This window comes from Panthera uncia, chromosome B4, assembly GCF_023721935.1.
Source record: "Panthera uncia isolate 11264 chromosome B4, Puncia_PCG_1.0, whole genome shotgun sequence".
NCBI classification, from domain to species: domain Eukaryota; kingdom Metazoa; phylum Chordata; class Mammalia; order Carnivora; family Felidae; genus Panthera; species Panthera uncia.
Window position 1 is genome coordinate 43,826,917 of NC_064809.1, and position 16,068 is coordinate 43,842,984.

The 16,068-nt window shown below is 40.3% G+C and overlaps 1 protein-coding gene across 1 annotated transcript; it reads right to left on the bottom strand.

Annotated features, from left to right (window-relative positions):
• TAS2R10 (taste 2 receptor member 10) lies at window positions 1-969 on the bottom strand. The gene is given in 3 exon segments (XM_049626662.1): window positions 1-69; window positions 71-687; window positions 690-969. Coding segments are annotated over 3 exon segments (966 nt in total).
• Between the last annotated feature and the right edge of the window lie 15,099 nt (window positions 970-16,068).

Sequence of the window (16,068 nt, forward strand, 5' to 3'; positions counted from 1 at the left end):
CTAGAACATTCTAGGACATCCATTTCTCCCCACACGAGTCTCTGCGGCTGGGAGCAGTCGCCCTGTCTTAATAGCACTTGACCTGCTGCAATGCTCTCAGAGAGGCTTGCTTTAACTTGCTGTTTCCGAGAATGAGGATAAATGAGTGACCCCAGGGGTACAAGACTGTGGTCATCATACCAAAAATAAACAGCAATTTTTTTTCTGGCATTGTGAAGCATGCTATTTCTATGGCCAGGCCTATAAAATGCAAGATAAAGAGGATGAGAAAAGATATCAAAACTTTCATGGCTTTCATATGCGCTTCTGTACTGGGGTCTTGGAATCCATTCAATTGCATCCGCCTGCTGTGTCTCCAAAGGGAAATGATTAACAGGAAACATGTAATCAGGAATAGCGTGAAGAGGAGAAGGACTCCTACATTGACCAAAATCTGCTTAGTAAAGAACTCACTCTTCGGCATGTTGAGCTGCCAGGTTGCGTTTCCATTCCCCACTTTACTATCTCTAAGAATCTTCACAATTTGATTACATGGCTCCCACGTAAAGAGCCATGAAATAAAAAAGGATCCCATCAGAAGGGGAAGAACCCAATTGATTCTACCCTTCAACCAGAGAAACATGTGGTGGGAAAAATTTGCTATCTTCAGGAAGTAGAAGGTGCTGAGGCTGGTGGCAAACCAGATGTTTGATTGATAATTATCCATAAGTAACTAATATAATCAATTAGGTGACCAGAAGAGTACATATCTGGAGAGAATATCTTTATAAATCCATCTACAATTACCATCAATATCAGACAAATTCTGGAAGTAGCTAAGCCGGTGAGGATGAAGCCAATCATAGAAAACTTTTTGTTCTTCACACAGTCCATACAGTTTACAAGTCCAATAAATCCATTCCCTAAAACCCCCAGTACTGATTCACTAACCGCTATAAAAATGAGAAGGCCTTCCACTATGCTTAGCATATCTGCCGATTCCCGGTATAGCTTCTGTTACGTCTGTTTTAGATTACCTGCTGCAGAATAGGACAAACGTTGGCGCCTTGATGGAAGAATTATGTTCTTCTCTTTCATTACACGAAGACTTGAAAGTGCCCCAATAATGCCTTGTGATGGAATCTGAAACGTCTTCATGGAGACCCCCTCAGGGACATCTATAAAACTTAGCCAGCCTGGAGAATGTGTGTACAAACTGAAGGCTTACCTACAATTTGTTAACATGCAAATGAAAGTTTCTGTGTTGGGGATTTCACTTGTCCTCCCCGGACTATTTTGCATTTGTTAGCCTGAGTTGTGGAGTAGGAGTGCCAAACGTATATCCACGGGAAACAACACATGACCGAAACAAAACTTGGACTTCATCTTTTTCTATATCAACTATAACATCATTTATGTTGTGTTTATGACAGTTTAGATGTACATAAAGGAAAAAAGTAGTTGATAGAGGCGACAAATGAATTTAGCCAGTATAGACACTTACTCTGAATAATGAAAGGCATACAGAAACATATTTTCAGCATTTTCCTGATAATTTAGGCAAGGTATATTTCAAGTTTCAATATAAAGAAGACAATAGGTTATAACTCAATTGTATAGAAACACTAAACACTTGTTACTTTGTGTTAAAGTAGGTATTAAAAACAATTAAAACATTAATGTAATACACTTGAATAATAATTTAATAATTTTGCTACTTTACTAAAAACTTAAGCTCAACTCTGGGTATGCTAAATTTCACAAATATTATCTTACAAAATTGTTGCTGGGTTTTTAGTCTCATAAGTTATTCCATCTATGAATGCAGAAGATTATGTTGACTGCTTTTGATTTCAAAGGCTTTTATTAATAATCTTTTCATCGAGGCTGTTCCACTTTGATGGGATCCATTCATTCATTTAGTCAATGAGTATTTTACTGAGTGTCTAAATATATTATGCTCTCTCCTGGACACTGAAGAAATAAAATGATACACAGGACCTCAAAGCTTGTGTGATTCATAGAGTTTATATTCTGATGGAGGAAGCAGGAAACCATTACTTAAATCAATGTATTGTTTTTATATACTTTTAAAAGTAACACTTGACATTTTTTTGTGACGTTAATATGTTCCCAACGCTGTGCTAAGCACTTTATGGTCATTTTCTTGTTTCAATTTCACAAAACAGGCCTTTAAAATAGGCTCTACTATTATCTTCATTTTAAAAATGAATAAACTAAGCTTTAAAGATGAGAACTCCCACTCATCTCGGCACAAACTCTGTGCAGAAAATTTCATAATGAGCTCGCAATAAAATACCATCAAGCATAGGAACAGACTATGCATGAGTTAGGAAAGCAAAACAAACACAAACAAGCAGCAAACTTAGGCTTTACATGGACTGCACACATTGGAATTGACAGATAAGATATCTGCAGATGTAACAGCTATGTATGAAAAGTTTTAAAAAAAATAAAGGGTGCAAATGCAATTTCAGAGAAGAACAAAAATAAGATACTGTCAGAAAGAAATGGGAACATTTGGGGATGAATCTTTTAGAAATAAAAAATAAATGATATTTGGGACACCTGGGCGGTCAGTCACTTAAGTGTCTGACTTAGGCTCAGGTCACGAACTCAGGGTTTTGTGGGTTCGAGCCCTGCGTAGTTGCTCTGTGCTGAAAGCTCAGAACCTGGAGCCTGCTTTGGATTCTGTGTCTCCCTCTTCTCTCTGCCCCTCCCCCCACTTGCTCTCTGCCTCTCTCTTTCTCTCAAAAATGAATAAATGTTTAAAAAAATTCAATAAAATAAATTCTATTCCATGGAAATGTGCTAAATACTCCAAATAAAAGACTAACATTAACAGCCAGGATTGTTAAAACCGTTTGTTTATTTATTTATTTTTAGGGAGGGGGAGAGAGAGAACACAGGAGACCAGGGGAGAGAGAAAATCCCAAGCAGGCTCCATGCTGTCAGCCCAGAGCTGGACAGGGGGCTGGATCTCACAAACGACGGGATCATGACCTGAGCCGAAATCAAGAGTCAGACGCTTAACGGACTGAGCCACCAGGCGCTCCACTGTTATGGTTTTCTAGAAGGTACAGATCTTGCATATATTTTAAAGTTAGGTACATCTATTTTTCCCCTTACAATTTCAAGCTCTTCCTCTGTGATTCAAAATGCCTTCTTGAGATTAAATGTACAGCTTTATTTTCTTTCAGTCCTTTTATAGTTTTTATTAAATAAATTTTTAAAAAATTAAGGTATTAAGCTCACACCCCCTCTTCCCCCCCAACCACCACCAAATAGTTTCCGTACTTACTAAGGTTCTTGGTTGCATAATCAGAAACTAACTTAATTTAAATGGAAAAATAATCTTTTAGAAGCTTATGTGTAACTCACAGAAATGAGAAATAGACTGGAAAATCAACTTGAGGCAATAACCAAGAAAGGGAATATACAGGTAACCTGCAACCACGAGAAGTCGTTGTAGGTCGTTGCCTTCCCCACTGTCATGGGACACTCGTGCCGTGACTGTAGGTTCACCACCTTCTCATCAGGAGCTTTCGTGGTGCAATCTGAAACTGGCCCCTGTATGAAGAAGTCAGGGAGAGACCCAAGAAAGAGGCAGGCCAGTCCATGTTGACAAGGGGCAGTTTTAATAATAGCAAAGGGAACTTACCTACAAAGCTTGCCTTGGGCAGCAGCAAGACAAATGAATCCCTGTACCCACTCTCCAAATCTGAAGAGTTTATAAAGAGGCCCTAATGGGGCTCATACTCCATGCATCTGCTGTCACCATCACATCACCATCTCAAGACTGTCCCAGAGCAGCCTCTGGGAGTGGAAAAGCCAAGTGGAACCCACATTCCAAGTACAGGAGAGGGAGTGAGGAAGCTTCCAAGTGTCTGGGCTCAGCTCATGGGTCAATTGGTGTCATATCTTTTTTCCATTACCTTCCCCAACACTCTACTCCTCCTGACCAGTTCTTACAATCTTTTACACCCAACTTTTTTCTCTTTTTTAATTTGAGAGAGAGAGAGGCACGTGGGAGAGAGAGGCAGAGGGAGAGAGAAACTTAAGCAGGCTCCATGCTTAGCCTGGAGCCCCACCCTGGGCTCAATCCCCCAACCCCGGATCATGACCTAAGCCAAAATCAAGAGTCGAACACTCAACCAACTGAGACACCCATTGCCCCAACATCTGCTCTTTTGCAACGGGCCCTGAGTGGTCAGCAAGAGGCTATATTAGCAAGGACGTGGTTCTTATGGAAGCCCTCTGGCTGCCTTGGAGGCTGTGAGAGAAAACACAGGTTAGGACAATAATTTTTCTTCAAATGTTTATTTAAATTCTAGTTAGTTAGCATACAGAGTAATTTTGTTTTCAGGAGTAGAATTTAGTAATTCATCTTTCCTGCATACAGTGTTGACATTCTCATGTCCTTTTCTTATCTTAGCTTGTCTTTCAACTTCTAGACATGAGTTTCAGCCTTCAGCCAGGCATCAGTGGCCAGCTAGAACTGCCCATCATGGAGGCCAGACCACTGGCCAGACCACAGTGCTCCCTTTCTTGCCACAGTGAGTAATGTACTGTGCACTGTTCCACCAACAAGTGCATTTTCTGGCATCCCTTTGCTCATGAGGTGGTCTATATGTATCTGATATATGGGCCACCTCTCCCCACCTAGAGGTTGATGGCCAATTCGAGATCTCCCCATAGAATGCCTCTTTTCCAAGGCCCATTTCTTTAGTCTCCTGCCTGGCTCACCAATTGTAGGCTCACAACCCTCTTAGAAGCTTTCCTGGAAACTGGCTCCTGTATGCAGAGGAGAGGGAGAAACCAAAGAAAGAGGCAGGCCACTCTCCATGTCGGTAGGTGGCATTTTAATAACAGCAAAGGGAATTTAAATACGAGGCTTGTCTTGAGCAGTAGTAAGACAAATGGATCCCCACACCCACCCTCTAAATCTTAGAAGTTTATAAAGAGGCACTAACCGGGCTCGGTCACATACACCATGCAGGTGTCTCACTCTGTTTTCAGCATCACATTACTATCTGAAGGCCATATCTTGGGGCAGCCTCTGGGAGCAGAAAAGCAAGTGGAACCCATCTTCCAAGGACAAGGGGAAGCATGAGGAGCCTCCAAATACCCAGGTTCAACTTTTGGGTCAATTGGCAGTCACATCTCTTTTTTTGTTTTTAATGTTTATGTATTTATGTATTTATGTATTTATTCACTTATTCATTTATTTATTTTTGAGAGAGAAAGAGCAGTCACATCTTTTTTGATCACGTTTCCCAAGCCATCACCCCTGCCATCGTTAAATTCACTGCCATGAAAAAAAGAACACTTGACTCATTTGCAGTCACTCGAAAGAATCTCTAACAGACCCGCATCTTTGGATCACTTCTGCAAGGTTCAAAGGAAGCTATCATCTAAAGGGAGCTCTTAGAGGTCAGAAAAATCAGCTGCTTTGACTCAGATCCAATCCTGTATTAATCATTTTCATTGTATGACAGACTGTTGCTGCATCCACCTTGTGATATGGTGGAACTGAGAATGTTCATTTCATGATGGGTAGCTCTGGTCTCATAGTCACTGGGTATCCCTTAGTTAGATGTACAATCTGTACTAGGGTTTAGTAACACAGCATGAGTAGTTCTCTCTGCAGAAAGCAAGGCTTTATCCCAGTATTCTTAGGGTTCTGGACTGCAATTCCATCAGGGCTTTCCCATGACATCTTTATCTACCTCTCATAGCATTGAATCTACAAGGTCATGTGGCCCAAGTGCCAGGACAGCTTGCACCACAGACTGGACCTGCTACAGAGGCCTCCTTTGCTTCGGCCCCTTTCTCTCTTGAACACCTTCATTGAGTTTAGCATAGCTTCCCTCTTCATTCATTCATGACTTTGTTCAAATGCTACCTTCTCAGTGATATTTTTCTTGGCCATCCTATTTAAAATTGCAACACTTCCACTCTCCTGCTTCATTTTCTTCATTATAGTTATCAATATCGAATATAGTTTATTTATTTTTTATTATTACTCACATATGAGTACAAAGAGGAGGGTATTTTGTTTATTTGTCTACAGCTATATCCCCAGTAGACTACCAAAAATGAAATGCTCAACTAGTATGTAATTTCTCTTTGGAACTTCTTTGAAAAACCTGTCAATGGACTTCCGGTTTCTGGTTCCACATGTAAGGAGCTTGGAAGTCACTATGCCACCTTAACAAGTATAAAACTGAACATTATATTTAATGTACTTATATATGTACACTTTTGTGTATACTTTGCACTTATAAGTATACTTGTATACTTGTATACTTGTGTATACTTTGCTCAAGTATAAGTATACTTGTACACTTATGTATACTTTTATATAGACAGCAATAATACAAGGGATGGAAGGAGTTATGATTATTTTGTAATTATAAAGTACCTGCATTATCCACGAAGTGATGCCATGTTATTTGCAAGTAGACTTGGGGAGAGCTTGGCTGGCTCAGTCGGTGGAGCGTGGGACTCTTGATCTCAGAGTTGTAAGTCAAAAATCCCACATCGGGTGTAGAGATTATTTAAAAATTAAAAAAAAAAATCTTTGGGGCGCCTGGGTGGCTCAGTCGGTTGAGCGTCCAGCTTCGGCTCAGGTCATGATCTCGCAGTCTGTGAGTTTGAGCCCTGCACTGGGCTCTGTGCGGACAGCTCAGAGCCTGGAACCTGCTTCAGATTTTGTGTCTCCCTCTCTCTCTGCCCCTCCCCTGCTCATGCTCTGTCTCTCTCTGTCTCAAAAATAAATAAACATTAAACAAATTTTTTTTAACTTAAAAAAAAGAAAGTGAACTTGGATTAATTGCAAATGAATATTGCAAATTCTCAAGCAACCAATAAAAAAGGTAATAATAATAAAAAAAGAAGTATAGCTTATATGCTAAGCAAGGAGAGTATGTTATGCCCGAAGTTCTGAAACCTCTCACAAAAGACCACCAGAGTCGTAACTCAAAGCCAAGGGGCAAGGGTCGTTTATTGCAGGTTTGAACCTGGACCTCTGCGCACTCAGTGACGCTGAGAGGCAAGGCCGACCGATCGGGACCAACACTCTTGATAAGAGTGTGGCTGACCGATCAGGACCAACACTCTTGACAAGAGTGTGGTTGACCGATCGGGACCAACACTCTTGAAAAGAGTGTGGCCGACTGATCAGGACCAACACTCTTGACAAGAGTGTGGCCCTGAACAGCCGGGGTACAGAGTTTTTAAAGCTGATCACATCGTTTTATCATTATCTGGGAACAGAACAGAGAAACAGTTCCCAGATGAGTTAGAAACAGTTGCCAGATGAGTCAGAAACAGTTATCGAATGAGGTGATTATTTTAGACTTTCTGCCGCTAAGTTGCAACCAGTGGATCTCTTTGACCTTGTCTCTGACGCTCTTTTTTAAGGTTTTGTTTCCTTCATTGGTAAAGCCTGATTCACAAGAGTATGAAGTCTGATTTACAAGAGTAAAAGTAAGGCTGTTATCTTTTGACCTTCAGTGTCAGAACAAAGTTCTTATCTTTCAAGCTAAGCGTTAGCTTTACAGTACAATTTAACCTTTACATTTCCCCCTTTTCTTGTCAGTGAATCAATCTTTTGATTTATCATTAGGAACTAAGGGGACATAGTTGGACTTAATCATAATTTTTATTTTATTAATTTGTCTTTTGACAACTGTATTAATCAATTGATAATGCACGGGCCAATAGTTAACCTGAGAAATAACAATAGCAGTGGCCCAGCTACGGTGGTGAGCAATGATATGAGCCAGGCAGACTAAGAGAATAAACTTTGAGCCAGTTTTTGTTTTTGATTCCTGTGTCTACATTTATAAAGTTTTTTATGAGTCTTTTACACTTATTATTATATAAACTTAGAAAATTTAAGCACCAGCCATGGCACCTTCAGTTACTCAGCTTTCTTGGTTTTTACCTAGAGTTGGAAGCCTAGCCTACTTAAGAAATTTTAGCACCGGTACATTAGACCGGCCTCTATATTGCCATTATTTTTGCCTACCACCTTTTTTTTTTATTTTTAATACACCTGTCTTTTACTTTCTGGTTTTTTTTTTTAAATTACACACTTTTTTTTGCCAGGCTTAGCGTCTCCTTCTCTCTCGAGACAAAGCGCCCTTGGTGGCTTGGCGTAGAGGCACGGACAGCCATGGGGAGTAGGTGACTGTGCCTAGCAGCGGAGTCAGGACGCCCACTGTCAGCCAGCCACAGGCGTGTAGCTCTAAACATGCAGCCATATTGGGCTGGCCTGGGCACAATGTGGGCATTCCCTCCAGCGACCTATGCAACCTAGCCTGTATGTGAACTTGGATTCCTTCTTTCTTTCATCACCAGTGGCTGTATGTTGATGTCACAGGAGGGTGGGAATCACAAGCTTTATCTACTTTAAACAGTCACACATCTCATCAATAGTCTTAGAAGCATTATAACTTTCACAGAGATTTTCTTTCCTTGCTTCTTGGTGATAAAGGGGTGGAGGAAGGAGATGGGGCACAGACAGACAGACAGTGCCTCTGCTGCCCTGGGAACTGAGAGCAACCCATAACCCCAAACCGAACACAGGTTTAACTCTGTGGGATTGTCTATTTGAGCCACCTGTGTCCTAGAGTCACGAAAAGCCCAGCAGATGGGCAGGGATGTTTCATTCACAGCATTTATCTAATTTAACAAAGAAAGCCATTGTCTTCCTCCAAGGATTTTGTGGGTTCAGGTCTGAAATGGTCTCAGATTTACAGGCTCCTGGAGCAGGAGAGCGTCTCTCTTTTCTCCAGCATTTTTGCCACCTGAGTGCCACGGGGAAGAGTATCTTACTTTCAGGATCTTGAAACCACTTTTGTCCCGGTATCTTATTTCCCCCTTTTCTTGAAATTTACTCTAAATTTTTAGGAGTGTAACTGGGCTCCGGTGGAAGCAAGGGCTCTGTCAAGATCGGTAGCTCCAAGGCACTTTTTGACTTGTTTCTTCTAAGTTTTAGGGCTTTTGTTAGTGCGATGAGCTCTGTGTGCTGGGCTGAAGTTTCTGGGGGAAGGGTCTGTTGCCATAAAACTTTATGGTCTGTCATCACTGCAGCGCTGGCATACTTTTGTCCTTGAGATACAAAATTATTGCTGTCTGAAAACATGCTGATATCAGGGTCCTGTAAGGGAATGTCTGTAAGATCAGAGCAGAGGGACGAGATTATTGCAAAGGTTTCTGGGCAAGAGTGTAGAGGGGGCAGCCGCTTAGTCTCATTAAGATTTTTATTCTGAGCTCTAGATCCCCTGTGGAGGCCATTTCATCTGAAAGCTGGTCTTTTTTACCTTGCAGAGAGTTTGAAGGACTGGCTTTTTAACGTGGAGGCCGAAAATTGAGGCAGCTCTCCTATAGTCCTCTCCCAATCTTGAGCTTTTTCTCAGGGGTCGGTGGAACAATCCGAGGAAAGGGCCCTGTTTCAGACTTTTAACTTTTCCGGCCAACGCACCAAATGTTGCATCCACGCGACTCCTGAAACAGAATGCTATGGGCACCAATGACAGTTGCAACAAAGTTTATTACAATGAGAGGCAAGGGAGGTAGCGGGAGGGAAAGCCGCAGGGAGCGATCGATCGGAATCAGATACGACCCGTTGACCAGAAGTCTGGTGGGCTCGGGGGAAATCTCGGTGGAACCTCCAAATGTTATGCCCGAAGTTCTAAAACCTCTCACAAAAGACCACCAGAGTCGTAAGTCAAAGCCAAGCGGCAAGGGTCGTTTATTGCAAGTTTGAACCTGGACCTCTGCGCACTCGTCGCCAGTGACGCTGAGAGGCAAGGCCGACCGATCGGGACCAACACTCTTGATAAGAGTGTGGCTGACGCATCGGGACCAACACTCTTGAAAAGAGTGTGGCCGACCGATCAGGACCAACACTCTTGACAAGAGTGTGGCCCTGAACAGCCGGGGTACAGAGTTTTTAAAGCCGATCACATCGTTTTATCATTATCTGGAAACAGAACAGAGAAACAGTTCCCAGATGAGTTAGAAACAGTTGCCAGATGAGTCAGAAACAGTTATCGAATGAGGTGATTATTTTAGACTTTCTGCGGCTAAGTTGCAACCAGTGGATCTCTTTGACCTTGTCTCTGACGCTCTTTTTTAAGGTTTTATTTCCTCCATTGGTAAAGCCTGATTCACAAGAGTATGAAGTCTGATTTACAAAAATAAAAATAAAGCTGTTATCTTTTGACCTTCAGTGTCAGAACAAAGTTCTTATCTTTCAAGCTAAGCGTTAGCTTTACAGTACAATTTAACCTTTACAAGTAAAGGGATTATATAAAATTTTCAGTTGAAGCCACAAAAGGCAGAAAAAAGTGGAAGACAAATATAAGAATAAAGAGCAAGGGCAACAAATAGAAAGGAGTAATAAATATAATAGATATTATCCAACGGTATCGATAATCATTTTGAATGTTAATCATCTAAATGTACCACCTAAAAGATAGAGACTGTTAGATTAGATTTAAAAAACCTAAAATATGTTTGTCTAAAAAAAAAAAACACTTTAAATATAAAGACACATATAGATTAAATGTAAATGAATAGAGAAAAATATACCAAGCTAACACTAATCCAAAGAAAGAAATAGCCGTACTGAAGTCTGGTCTGTTTTCAAAGCAAGGAAAGTTATCAGGAAGATCATTAAATAATGATAAAGGGGTCAGTCTCCAAAGAGACATAATAATCCTTAACACTTTAATGCCCAAAAATAGAGCATCAAACTACACGAGGCAAACGCTGATAGACCTGCGAGGAGAAACAGATGGATGAATACACAATAATAGTTCGATACTCCAACAGTCTTCAATAAAGATGGACCAATCTAGCAGGCATAAAATCTGTGAGGACATAGTTGAACTCAATAACACCATCGATCAACAGGATATAATTGAAATATATAGACTCTTCATCGAACAACAGTAGATTATACATTTTTCTCAAGCTCACCTGGAATATTCATCAAAATAGACCACCCTCTAGGCCACAAAGTGCACCTTCACAAATCTAAAGAATAGAAGTCATACAATATCTGCCTTCAGACCAGAATGGGATTAATAGTCAATAAGAGAAAGATAACTGGAAAATCCCCAAAGAGGGAGATTAAACAACACATTTCTAAATGTGTCTAAAGCTCAAAGAAATAATCTCAAGAGAAATTTAAAATACTTTGAACTAAATAAAAATGAAAACACAACTTTTCAAAATTTGGGGGATGCAGGGAAAGCAGAGCGTAGAGGGAAATGTATAGCATTGAATGCATATATTAGAAAAGAAGAAAGATCTAAAATTGATCAACTAAGCCTCCACCTGAGGAAACGAGAAAAAGAAGAACAAATTCAATCCTATAAACAAAAGAAAAGAAATAATAAGACTTTGATCAGAAAATGATGAAATTTAAAACAGGAAATCAGTGGGCAAATATCAATAAAACAAAAAGCTGCTTCTTTGAATGGTCAATAAAGTTGATAAGCTTCTTAAACTAACAAAGAAAAGAAAGCAAGGACACAAATTACTAATATCACAAATTAGAGGGACATCACTACTAATCCCATAAAGGTTTTTAAGCAAAATCAAATCTGAAGAGTAGAGAATTTGTTTTTAGTTAGCATTGCTACAAGTTATGATTTGGTTTTTAGATGAATCAAAGTACCCACAGTTAAGACACAGGACTCAAACTTATACCCACATTCTGTTCTATATAAAATTATATATGAACTACCAGGAAAATTTCCAAGGCACACTTAATATGAAAACAATTAATCTATTGACAAATATTTATAACTGTTCTGATATTACCAGGGCTCTATGGGGATGCTCTTAGTACCAGGATGGACTTGTTCTGAGAGGGTCTCAGAACAAGAAGCTCTCCAGACATCAACAGTTCTACCATTCAACTCAGTTCTGACATTATTTACTGGGAGATAGCATCAGACTCCACAGGTTAAGGGCTCAGTCCTGCATGACTGCGCCCCTCCGCCCCCATTTCAGATGCCAGTCACTAACCCAGGCTGTTACCTGTACCTCTGAACTAAGTATAAATCGGAGATCCCTCTTTGGGTTTGCTTAATTTCCTAAGCAGCTCACAGAACTCAGAGAAACATTTTACTTACTACATTATCAATTTATTATAAAAGGATATGCCTCAGAAACAGCCAGACGGAAGAGATGCATAGGGCAAGATAGGGCAAGGTATGCAGGAAAAGGTGCAAGCTTCCAGAACCTCTCCAAGCCTGCCACTCCCCCTGAACCTCCAGGTGTTTGCCAAACTCTGAATCCTGTCCTTTTCAGGTACAGAAGAGTGATTAACACATGGGAATGCTTCCTACATTATTTGACAAGGTCAAATATATTAGGTCATAATTTAAACTGTCCTTTTTTCATTAGGAATTAAGAACATTCATAGATTCAGGGCATCTGGGTGGCTCAGGCAGTTAAGCATCCAACTCTTGATTTCAGCTCAAGTCATAACCTTACCATCGTGAGATGAAGCCCCGCATCGGAGCTCCAGGCTGAGTGTGGAGGCTGCTTGGGATTCTCTCTCTCTGCCCCTCCCCATGCTCAAAAATTAATAAATAAATATTAAGAAAAGCTAAAAAAAAAAAAAGAAGAACATTAAGAGATTCAAGGGACCTTGATGGTGGAACATTTCTTGGTTGGTAAACAAAAATTCCACTCAAACATCATTTACAATTATAGTATTAATATAAGTGCTATGAAATGTTTTTCTGTTTGCAATATATCTTTATTCTTTTTCTTTTAATATATGAAATTTATTGTCAAATTGGTTTCCATACAACACCCAGTGCTCATCTCAAAAGATGCCCTCTTCAATACCCATCACCCACCCTCCCTTCCCTCCCACCCAAAATTTTATTAATAACAACAAGAATTCTATGAACTATGCCAGAATCCAGAAATACCTGTTTTGGTTAGATGCTCAAATTCTTTGATAAAATACAAACTGTAGCATAATACTATGCCTATATGTTTTTTCTAGTAAGTGTGTGGGAGAAGAGGGGAATATAAGATAATTATTTCATTTAGCTTTCTTGCAAAAATGTTGGAAAACAAAAATGTATTTGCTTGTGGGGCTCCTGGGTGGCTCAGTTGGTTAAGCACTGGACCTCAGCTCAGGTCACCATCTCACAGTCTGTGAGTTCAAGCCCTTCATGGGGCTCTGTGCTGACAGCTCAGAGCCTGGAGCCTGCTTTGGATTCTGTGTCTCCTTCCCTCTCTCCCCCTCCGCCGCTTGTGCTCTGTCTCTTTCTCTCAAATATAAATAAATATTTTTTTTAAGTTTTAATAAAAGTTTTAAAAAATGTATATGCTGGAGTCTGCATAAGGAAACTCTAGATACACAAAACTATGAAAAGTAATTATTTCTGGAGGGGTTTCAGTTTGGGTTTATTTGAATTTGCACTGAAGATGTACTTCCAAAAATATAAAAGTACTGTAATATAATTTAAGATAAATATGTCTTTTGGTCTTCCATCCATGGTTCCTGGCACACAGTTCCCAAGACTCTTGGAATTTCCTAAGTGATAAGAGCAGCGGAGGCATCTTTCATTATAATTCATCGTCTCTCGTCCTCAGTTCCTGAAATTGCTTCAGAACCATAAAGGTGAAATGGGTCCACATCTAGGAAGAGTTGAAATGATACTCAGTGACACAGTATAGATACGAAAGGAAGAATCCGGTGAATCAAGGAAGATCACACAGACTTCTTGCCGCCTTCTCTCACAGGCCGACCTGTGTAGCTGAAAGTGCCTTTCTTTTCAGATAATGCTTCAAGTGCCAAAGAATCCCCAAGAAGAATTTCCTCCGTTGGCTGTTTCCAAAAATCACAATGTGAGCGACCTGAAAGTTATAGAATTCTTATCATGTAACCAAACATCCAAACCAAGCCAGCTTGTTCTGTAACCAAAAATACTCCTACAAGTGTCATGAAAAAGGTAAATTGATGCAGTGCAAAGAACACAAGAAATTAAAACACAGTTGTTATCACTCTGAAATAGGCCTCCATGCTGGGGCCTCTGGAATCCCTGATGAGCTCAATGTGCTTCATGTATTTCCACAAGGAACGAGCAGCAGTAAAAAGGAAAATCAAGGAAAGGGAGACAGGACAGAGGAACCTGTCGGGGCCAAAGCAGGCCACCCTACAATGTGCCACCTTGGCATACTAATTATTTAAATAAAAGTTACTTGGGGGCGCCTGGGTGGCTCAGTTGGTTGAGAGGCCAACTCTTGATTTTGGCTCAGAGTCTCACATGATCTCACAGTCTGTGGGTTTGAACCCTGCATCTGGCTCTGTGCTGACAGTGTGGAGATTGCTTGGGGTTCTCTTTCTCTCTCTCTGCCCCTCCCTCACTCACAAGTGCACCCACAGTCTCTCTCTCTCTCTCTCTCTCTCTCTCTCTTTGTTATTGTTTTTGGAGATGATATCAGAAGACATCAAAACTACGTAGCAAAGGGAAGCTCATGCACAGGAAGGTTGTAGATACCAGCAGAAGCATGAAAACGACCTCATTAATGCTCCATTTTAGCCAAAGGGAAAGTGAATCGGAGAAATAGGCATTCAGGAAGGGAAAAAAAAAAAAAAAAGACATCAGGACAAGTAGCAAAACAAGTGTTCAAGAGGTTAGGTAGTATCCAGATACTAGTTAGGACATGGCTTCTTTCCATAGTATCGGGGAGTGTCCCATACAACGGCACTGAACACAAATTGACAATTGTTAGCCACAACCGACTAATCCTAGCAAAGTCCGAACTAATAAGAACAAACGCAACCAAGCATAACTTCTGGTTTCTAAGCCAGAAAATGTTACTTGCGAGTCCAATGAATCCAATTCCTTAAAATACCCATTATGTCCCACTTGTTACACCCATGGGAACTTTCTCCAATGTATTCAACATGGCTGCAAACGGAAGACTCTAATCTGCAGTTTGTTGACTGATACCCACATGATTTACTAGATAACGGTACGGAGTTTATGTTTAATTAGGCAATAGTATCCTACTTGTTTTTTACCGTGGCTCTTTTTTGCTATGCAGCCCAGTAATGTGCAATGCAGCTGTGGAATCACTGTAACAGCCATTGAACATTTCCAACCAGCTCTGCTGAGGATTTCCAGTCTTGGTCCAGATGTCAGCCAGAAACTGTAAATAGCCTGTGTAGAGAGATGATTGAAAGACCAGGTTCTCATTTGCTAATATGTAAATAAAAGCACGGATTAACTTTCACTCTTTTGAATAAAAATCCCTCTCCTCTTTCAAGGAGCTGCTTCGTTTGGTTTGCAAGTCTAAATTGTGAAATAGGTACCTCTGTCAAATGACAAAAATTCAACCGAGTGAGTAAAACTTAAGAATCGAATTGGCTTTATTAATCAATTCATGAATCAAACAGCATCCCACCTAGCAAGTAGCCGGGAGCTCCAAAGGGTTACAGAAAAGGAAATGTTTTTAAAGGTAGAGAGGAAGTGGAAAAAAAGAAGATTTTAACAAAGATCCATTGTTTTAGGCAAGGTCACCTTCCTAAGGGGAATGGAAGGGGGCTATCAGTAAATTTCCTAGGGCTGATCAGGAGATTCCATTTTGATTGGTTAAAGGTTATATTTTAGGGTGGGTTGAAACTACAGTTAGGTTAGGTATTAAGTCTTGGTTTATTGACTTGGGACCTTAACCCAAGTGACATACCATTTTGGACCTGTGGTTTTCTTTTTAATACCCCCAACACTAATTTTCACCACGTTAAAATATCTCCACATGCAGGTAAAGCTAGCAATCCCTACATTTCTGATTACTATCCACTCATCGTGCAGGTCACTGCATTACAGAGTAAAACACAGGGTTTGTAATTTTCAGAAAACTTGGCAAGCAATATAGAAATCTAACCTTGGTATCATAATTCCCAAGGAAACGTAGGCCTTTCCAGTCATCTCTTGGAATGAAACACACATACTCCAAACTATACATGCCCAAACTGAACTTCTCTAACTTCTTCAAAAGCCTTCTTTTTTTTTT